At 32.6% G+C, this 9734-nt stretch overlaps 1 protein-coding gene across 1 annotated transcript; it reads left to right on the forward strand.

Moving 5' to 3' along the window:
• The first annotated feature begins 345 nt into the window (after positions 1 to 345).
• On the forward strand, positions 346 to 1206 carry LOC143613526 (uncharacterized). The gene is made up of 3 exons (XM_077087208.1): positions 346 to 837; positions 917 to 988; positions 1062 to 1206. Exons 1-2 carry the CDS (start codon positions 346 to 348, stop codon positions 971 to 973), a joined length of 549 nt encoding a protein of 182 aa, XP_076943323.1. The 3' UTR covers positions 974 to 988; positions 1062 to 1206.
• The last annotated feature ends 8528 nt before the right edge of the window (positions 1207 to 9734 follow it).

Consider the following 9734-nt stretch of genomic DNA (forward strand, 5'->3'; position numbering starts at 1 on the left):
AATATATTTTACGTCATTGTGACAGGCATGCGCCTATGAATTTATGTTATTAATTAAAACCCTCCATAAAATAAAACAAAATATTTATATTTATATTTATTAGTATATGTATCATCCTATTCCTGGGTCATGCTTTTGGTGTACAAGCCACAGCCACCTCTGTCTCTCTCGGTCACAACCACCTCTTCATCCCTCTCTTCTCTCTTCCAATTTTAGGGCTACTCATTTACTTTTACAAACAAACAAACAAACAGCTTCTTCTTTATTCTTTATATTATATAAAGAAGAAATCATCTCTATTATCTCTTTAAACACACAACTATACATACATATTACACAACCACCATGACAACGGTGCCGGCAAAGCAACATCATCAACCACTTCATAACTTCTCACTTCCTTTCCTCAAGTGGGGCCACAGAACCCAACCCAACCGCCGCCACCACCACCGCAACAACTCACCTCCCACCGACCGCACAAACAGACTGATCCACGGCGACAAACAAAACATTAGCACCAAGCCACCCACCGATGCCGCTGATGACGCTGACGTTAAGCCGTGGAATCTGAGACCCAGGAGGTTGACGATCGATGACGGCAACGGTGGTTATAACCGTGTGAAATCAGGACGGATGGATAATAATAATAATAATAATAATAATAATAATAATAATAATAATAATAATAATGAGAAAGACCACGCTACCAACAGGAAGAAGGAGTTGTGGATCTCGTTATCTAAGCAGGAGATTGAGGAGGATGTGTACGCCTTTACGGGATCCAGACCGGCTCGAAGGCCGAAGAAACGGAACAGAACGGTCCAGAAACAAATTGATGTATGTGCGGGTTAAGTTAACTTTGATTGTTACTGTCAATGATTAGATTGATTGACTGTTTGTATGACTTATATTGCAGAATGTTTTCCCTGGGTTGTACCTGGTTGGAGTTTCAGCTGATTCGTACCGAGTTTAATTAAGCTACCATATGGTATAGATTCGGTTTCATGTCGAGTTTTTCTATAATTTGTTTTCATATTCATTTATGTTTTTATATGTTGCAGGAGTTAAGAGTTTTAATTAGAGGTGCTGCAATGCAATGGTAAGAAATTAAGAATGATTATTATCTTTTGGTTGTTATGATGAATAGTTTTAGATAGGAAAGATAGATAAATAAACAAATGTGTTGAAGTTATATATATGATTGGATTATTATGATTTCACTGCTAAGGTTGAGTGCTAGGGTTGAGTTATAATAAGAAGATTAGTTTTTCTAAGAAGGATGGGAAATAATTTTGTTCATTCGTTTTAAAATTGAATGATTAAGATTATATTAGAGAGATCATAAAATGTAAAACAAGGGTAAGGGCATAATAGGGAATAACACATTTGTTGACTTTTTCTCTCCACATGCAAGACACATGTCAAATTCCCACATCATTTTAAAACGTTCATAACTTTTTTATACGGCATTTTTTTTTCAAAACAATTTCACCATAAAAACAAGTGTTTTTTTTTATCTTTTATATAAGTACCATATTGCTTTATAAAAATAAAAAAAAATCGTGGGTTTTTTACAAAGTGTGTTTTACCAAAATTGTGTTTTACAAAATTGTGTTATACAAGTGTGTTTTATTTTTTCATAGTGTTTTTTGCATTACATTGTGTAATTTAATTGTGTTTTTAATTGTATTTTTATTTTCATAGTGTTTTTTTCATTGTGTTTTTTACATTGTGTCTTTTTCATTGTGTTTTTCATAGTGTTTTATTTTTCGACGAAATTTCCGAAGACTTTTCCAGCAAGGTGGTGGCGGTGGGCGGTGGTGATTGTAGGAGATAAGTGAAAATTTAAGTGAGTTTTAATTCAGTGAGTTTTAATTAAGTGTGTTTTTAAAATTAAATTAAGTGGGTTTTCAATATTAAGGTATTAGACAAAAATATCTTCCTTCCTAGCCTTCTTAGGATAATCAAACTTCTTATTTGATCTTTTCTCTTCACTTATATATAATTATTAAGTTATATATATATATATTATAGATGTGTTGATGTAATTTCGTATATCATATTATTGATACCTTAAAGATGGAACACTTGTTAACTGAGTTCAAAGATCTTGTGTTTAGAATCTAGAAGCGTAGTCTTTTTGACCATAAAGATGAAAACTGTCTGTCTACATTGTGTCTCATTTTGACTCACATCCGTCGGCATTAAAATATAGAATATTATATTATAGTGTAGAATTGTATAATACGTGTGAGAGAAATGTTGAAAGGTGGGAACTTTGAACTCTTATCGCTTCTTGGATCCCCTCTTTGTGATCATAAAATTAAAAAGTTTTTAAGTTTTGATGGTGTGTATTTAAAGGGTATAAAAATTTATAACTTTGATGGTGTGTTTAAAGGGTCGAAAAGTGTCCGAATTGTATTTGATTGATTGAAACAACATCGTGATAATATAGTTATATTAATAAGCATTAGCAAAAGAATAAAAAAGGTTTGGTCAAATCAAAACTGAAACGACCACTTTGTCACAAGTTGGGTGAGGTGCGGCTGTTTGTTGATATTTTGGGCTTGGGGCTGGGCCAATGGTTTTGTAATCTTGTAAAGTTAAAATTATTTAACTAGTAGGTGTCATATCACTATTTTATTCATGGTCTGTTTTATTATTATAACCCATAATATATTATATTATGATTCATGGCATGTTTTTCTATTATAACTTATAACCTATAAGATTTTATAAAATTTTGTAATATAAATTATTGTATGATACGGTTTTGAACCTAAGACCTAATGTTTCAAACCAAAGGTGCTTTCAACTCCACTAAAGTGGTAATTGCAGTGTTTAAAAACCGGTTCAAACTGGCCGGTTAAACCGGATTTCGCATAGTAGACCGATATTTTTGACCGGTTTACTAGAACACCGTACCAGCGGTTTTTGTCTAAAATACCGTTTTTACAAACACCGGTTTTAAGCCCGAGAAAATTTTGATATTTGCGGCCCATATTTGTTCAAATTAACTTTTAACCCAACAATTAACATTCAAACAAGTAAACTTTAAGACTGCTTTTTTAAAATTGAGTACTCTTGCATTATTTTTTTAATATTGATTAACTTTTATATTATTTTTTGTTATAGGAATCATTTAGTTTTGGGTTATTTTTGGATTGAAGTTACATTTATAGGGAATTATAAGGTAAAATATTCAACCGGTTGAACCTCTCGGTATAACCCAGTTCAACCGGTTGTACCATTTTTTAACCCATTCCGGTACAAGTAAAATACCTGTTTTTAAAACATTGGGTAATTGTGTTGATTTCTTAACTTAACGTATATAAATGTGATTTCTCTTCAAGTATAAAACCTAAATTATATTTAATTGTTAACATTGCCATAATTCACAATATCACGTAGTCTTCTCATATCTCCTTAACACAACCATTTAAGATTGTTCGTCGTTTCTCTTTTTTATTTTAAAATATAATATATTTTTATTTATTTTTCTTTTACAACAAAACCTTAGTCTTTGTAAATTTAATTTTTAAATATGTAACAACATTTTGTTATAAATATCATTTTTATATACATAATATATAATATAACAATATCGGTATGAATGTTTTATTTAAATAAATTAAACATCAAGATTTGGTTTTCAACTTAATAAAAAGATCATAACTAAAAAATATTATATGAAATAATTGAATTTACGTATTACATATAATATATTTTTTTATTATATTTTCTACCCGTGTGGAGCACGGTCTCTAACCTAGTTTAGTTAACGTATTAAAATCTTACCGAATAAATCAATAATGTGGTAAGAGGTTTGGTTGTTGGCTCAAAGCCTAAGGTCTTGATTGGTTTAAGGAATTTTATGGAATTAGAAATTTCCCTTTTGAAATTCAGTTTGGTTAGTCAGGAACATTCTGATGGAATGTTTAAGAAAATTGATCGAAAACGCTCACTTTCTTTGGAACATCTGATCATCACATTCATATGTTTCTCACCTTTCCATGAACATCTGATTAATCAAACAACTTGGTAGGGATGAAGACCAACTAGATCAGCATAGACATACTTAGAAGTGTATAGGGGCTTAACCATAACTTAATGGTTGGTTAACCGTCGGTTTTGTTTCATATTGGTTAGTTGTTCAATGTATATTTTTATGTTTTTTCCCTTTGTTTATGTCACACCCTCAAAATCCACTAACGGAGTTTTACCGTCAGAGGGTGTGAACTGGCAGGATCGGAATCATCAGTTATAATCAAACCATAAAATAAAGTTTCAAAACCATGAAAACGTTTACGAGTAATTAAATGCGGAAGCGTAAAAACCTTTAATCAAAAGTTGCGTCACGCAGGACGACTTAAAACCAAAGATAATCGTTAAAAATAAGTTTGCAGGACAAAAGCGTTTTCAATCAATGCATGTTCCTAAACCGCGCGCCCGCCTCGGCTACCTGAGAATAACATACTAAAAGTGTCAACACAAGGTTGGTGAGTTCACAAGTTATATAAAAATAAATCGTTTAGCGTTTGCGTTCAGCGTTACAGCGTTTTGCGTTAATCGTTTTGCGTAACAACGTTACGGCGTTTTGCGTTAAGCGTTTTGCGTAACAACGTTACGGCGTTTTGCGTTACCAGATAGTGTTATGTCAAATTATATATCGATAGGTAGCTAGTCTATACAACAAGTATTACTAAGTGTTCGACACCGAAGCTGACTCGTTTAGTAAGTGCCTTGTCACCAGGTCCTCCAGACCATGGTACGTGTTAGCCAAAATTACACCCGCTCGACCTCCAGTCGAGTTTAGCGTTGGGTGGGGTTTGTCAAACCCAGTAGTACTACTCAACAGTGACTCGCTATTCTAAATATTAACCGGTTCGATGTGTAGGACTTCAAATATTTCGTTTGCCACTTAGCCTTTACAAGTGATATATAATTTATAACAAAATCTCAAATGCGTTGTGGAGTATGTTATCTCCCCCAAGTGAAAAAACGTTTGAAAACAGTTTAAAGAGGGGAAAGTGAAACTCACTGTTTGCGAAGAATTTCCCAAAATAAATCACCAAGATGAGCGTCACCGAAAAACTCTCTCTAACGTTCTAAAACAACAAAGAGATTTTTCTAAGTGTCGGAATATTATCGAGTCTCTAGACCCGGCACATAATACCTATGCACATAACATGTTTCGTGTTTCGTTTGTGAATCGTGTGTGACTTTAACAAGTGTTTTTGTGACACATCACATGTGTAAGCAATCATATACGTGTCATGTATTCATAACGTACATTACTAGCAATTATTCCCCGTAAGGGCATTTTGGTCAACAAATAACAATTAACTAGCCATTATTCCCCATAAGGGCATTTTGGTCAAATTATGACAATCAATTGGCAGTTATTCCCCGCAAGGGCATTTTAGTCAAAACACGACAATTATCTTGCAATCATTCCCCTCAAGGGCAATTTGGTCAAAACACGATAATAAATTAGCAAGTATCATATTTCATGCATTTTCACAAAACTCAGCAGCTAGTTTCACCGAGACAGAAATCCTACTAGAAAGATTGTACTATTTCACCGATCATAGCATCTCAATTAATTTACCAAAAATCATCACAGAAGCACATATGTCTTAGGTTTCCAGAACATATTTTATTACATTTTTATTCCTCATAGTTTTCTCACAATCATCAAATCATTACAGCAAACTCATAACAGTCAAATTCATGCGCAACAGAATGTTATTTGCAATTCCCGTTAAACGAAAAATCCAATAAATGCAAGACCACTTGGGTTAGGTTCCTAACTCAATGAGTCAACTTCCAGAAGTGGAACCAACCCAATTGGTCTCGTAGTTCATGAGATATAACATTTACAACATAACCTAACAGCAGGTCTAACAGCTCAGCTTTGCACAATGTTTTTGTAAAATCATAAAAGTTAACCTTTACTTGTCCAAAAATTACAAATTTATATTCTATAGAAACTAGACTCAACCTAGTTTACTGCAGTACCAATAATCTCAACCAATTTTCACGTTTACACTTCGTTACAGTCACTTAAACATCATATACACATTCTGTCCAGAAACTGTTTGCATCCAAACTCAATATATTAACAACCTATGAACTATCATGCATTCATATGACCCTCTAGACTCCATAAACACCATCCATGCACATCAATTACATATTACATACTTGATTAGGGTTTGTGTTTGAACTCAAATCAAAGACACAACAATTTACATGCAACAAGATTCAATCTAGTTATCAAATCATCATCAATCAACAACAATCATGTTAACTTCATACATACATGAAATCGGCTCATCTAGGGTTTTCAATTAACCCATTAAACATCAAAATCAATCAACAAGAATGTAAAGGATGATCAATTATACCTTCCTAGCACCTAGTTCTTCAATCACAAGCTTGATTTCTTGATGTATGTGTGTGCAAAGTGGACGGCAGACAAGGTTTTGGGGTGGGAGGGTTCCGATCGGGGTTGGGTTTATAATAATATTAATAGTTAGGGTTAAGTTAATGATATATTTATAGATATACAAGTTACACTCAAGTCCCTCTACTTTCAAGTGTTGTTTTTCTAACTTAACTAACTTAGTTCTTATTTCTTGTCTAGCATTACACACAATATAATCAAGTAACACATATGTTAACACATAATTATCACATAATTATCACATAATTATTATGTTGACGTTTTTCGTTTAATCCTCAATCGTTTGCGTCAACTCGTTTGCGTTTCGGTGCAAATCCCGAAAGACTACACATGTAGTAAGTGTTAAGCGTCATTTAAACCCTAGTTTAAATGTAATGAAGTGTGCATTAGAGATTCAATGATCTTAAGTTTGAATTGACGGAGTTGAATTAACGGGGTTAACCTGAAATTGACGATTGTCACATCATTCCCATGTTAAAGAATTTTCGCCCCGAAAATTTGAGTCAAGTCGTGATGAGTGTCTGAAAGAGTAAGAAAAATTTTTTTTTCAGTTTGTCATAGTTTAGTTGAAATTGGTTTGGTTATGGTGTTTCACGTCAATTAGGTAGTTTCGAATTTGAAATATATGGTACTCTAAGCTATATTACAGGCAGTTGCAACATTAATTTAAATGTGTGAAACTACAAATAGAGGCATTAAAGAAGAAAATACATGTATAAAATTTGCAAAAATATAAACATAAAAGGTCCGATTCGATTTCGGTTAAACTTGACTATTGGAGACACATTAACCGCAACTATAGCCGATGGTCAGTTAATCATATTCACTTAACCATAATCGTTGGTTTTGTTTGGTTATGGTTAATTCTGTTTAATTTTTTTCGATAAACGGTTCGATTTTCGATTATGATTCAGTTATGGTTTGAACACAAAATAGAAAAATCCAACTATATTACGGATTAACAAGGAAAAAAAATTATCGTCCTAAGAAGATTTGTCCTTCAAAAATTTCTTTTCCATCCAAAACCAAGCACTTAAATAAATTTATATAAAATAAAATAATTTTTCTTTATACAATTCTTAAATAAGAATTTCTTTTCCATCCAAAATCAAGCACTTAAAAAAACTTATATAAAATAAAATAATTTGTCTTTATACAATACTTAAATAAGAATTTGACCGTTTATAAATAAAAACTTTATAGCTAGTAACTTAGTTTAGTTATCCACCTCTACTACATAATCAAATCTAAATAATAAAACTGTCGGAACTAAATAAAGTTACTTATGTTTTAAAGGTGATAAATAAGATGACTATAATGACCACTCTTTTTCTTTTTCATTATTTTTGATTTATTTCATGCAATACGTACAGGCGTGTTATGGAAATCTAGCCATTCTCTACTTAAAATTGTTTCCGTATTGGACGTTAGGGATGAGCTTTTTCTTTCTAAATACTCGTACCCGTACCTGTTCAGTACTCGTACTTGTACCCATACATGTACTTGTACGTGTCTATTGGATACGAGTATGGGTACGGAAATTTACTAATTATAGGTACGGGTACTTTCAGGTACAGGTATGGGTACAAGTATGGGTATTACGGGTATTGGTACCCATTTACAATATCGTCTTTAATTAGATTTCCAACATTTATGACTTAACTTTTAAGCGAGATTTTCAAAACATAATATATATTAGTTAAATAAGTTCATTCTCAATTTATATGTGTATATTCATATATTGTGTATTCGTATATTTTTATTTCATGTATGTGTAATTGTGTATATAATTAAATAACATGTATTAACTTTCTCTCTTGTTTTTTATATAGAAATTGAGGAAACAATAAACTAAGAAAAGGAATAAGGAATGGATTTTATATTGGCTGATTTGTTTCATTTTTAGTTTTGTTATTATGTTTTGGTTGCGATATTACGGTTTTGGTATTATAGATAATTGATTGTTTTGGAGATTTTTTTAAAGAACAAAGAGGTACCAAGCGAGTACCGTACCCAAAGTACCTGTACCCGTACTCGTACCATATAATTCAGGTACGGTTATGGGTACCAAGGTTTACTGATTTTAGGTACAGGTACTTTCAGGTACATATACGGGTATAGGTACGAGTACGGTCCCGATCTCATCCCTATTTGGCATTCTCGGCTGGTGTGTAAAATAGTAATAAAAATTAAGACAGGTTAATTTTTTTTAGAAGTAAAGATGTACTCCATAAATTTTTTTTTGATTCTAGAAACATTTTTAATGTCTTCTTCCTAGAAATTCTAAGGGGTCATTTGGTTTACATAAGATTTCGGGAAAATTCTTAAAATAAGCGTTATGAAAACGTTTTTAAGGTTTTAGGTGTCATTTTCAAGAAATTCTCAAAATAGGTATTATAATCTAGTCGTGACGAGTAGTTTGTATAACCAATTAAAACTTGGCACGTGTTTTTAAACTAATCGTAACGAGCAGATGTACTAATCATTTACTCGTCACGACTAAATAAGTTTTATGCCTCGTAATCAACGCCCACGAGTAATCCATAAGTTCTTTAGTCGCGACGAGTAGATTGTAAGGTTAAACTAGTCGCAACGAGTTAACTACTAATAAAATACTCGTGTAGGGCATGTAAACCAGGTAAACTAGTCGTCGCGATTAAAGGACTTACGAATTACTCGTGGGCGTTGATTACGAGGCATGAAACTTATTTAGTCGTGACGAGTAATTGATTAGTGAACTTGCTCGTTACGGTTAGTTTAAGGCACATGGCAAGTTTTAACTGGTTCTACAAACTACTCGTGTGTAATCATAAACTACTCGTCACGAGTTGTTTATAATACATATTTTGAGAATTTCTTGCAAATGACACTTAAAACCTGAAAAACGTTTTTATAAATGCTTATTTTGAGAATTTTCCCTAACATTTCTAATAGAATTGGAATTTGCTAAAGGTACATAACTACAAGAAGTCAGATCGTGTACTTTCAAAGAATTTTGTAAACTAAACGGGCCCTAAAGAAATAGAGCAAACTCCTGATTGTGGGCGTCAAAGGTTTGCAACGTGCCATTGTGTAATGGGATAAACAGCATCAGCCTATTTGAATGTGCCCATAATCTTGTCTGTTTTGGGCCTTTATACTAAAAAGGCTTGTGATCCAAGTTTAGTACCGGCCATTGACTCAGACGCTTAAATAATCACATTGGGCCAGTTCAAACTTTTTAATTTTATGTACTCACACTTAGGGCTTTTAGATATCAGATTAC

Source organism: Bidens hawaiensis, unplaced genomic scaffold (genome assembly GCF_021521415.1).
Source record: "Bidens hawaiensis isolate Kalapana, Puna unplaced genomic scaffold, B.hawaiensis_p1.1 tig00037695_1, whole genome shotgun sequence".
NCBI lineage: Eukaryota > Viridiplantae > Streptophyta > Magnoliopsida > Asterales > Asteraceae > Bidens > Bidens hawaiensis.

Excerpts from the sequence above, each read along its gene's own strand:
- LOC143613526 (XM_077087208.1), top strand. The coding sequence starts at position 346 with ATGACAACGGTGCCGGCAAAGCAACATCATCAACCACTTCATAACTTC. Across the intron at positions 838-916 it reads CGGTCCAGAAACAAATTGAT|AATGTTTTCCCTGGGTTGTA; the intron begins GTATGTGCGGGT and ends CTTATATTGCAG.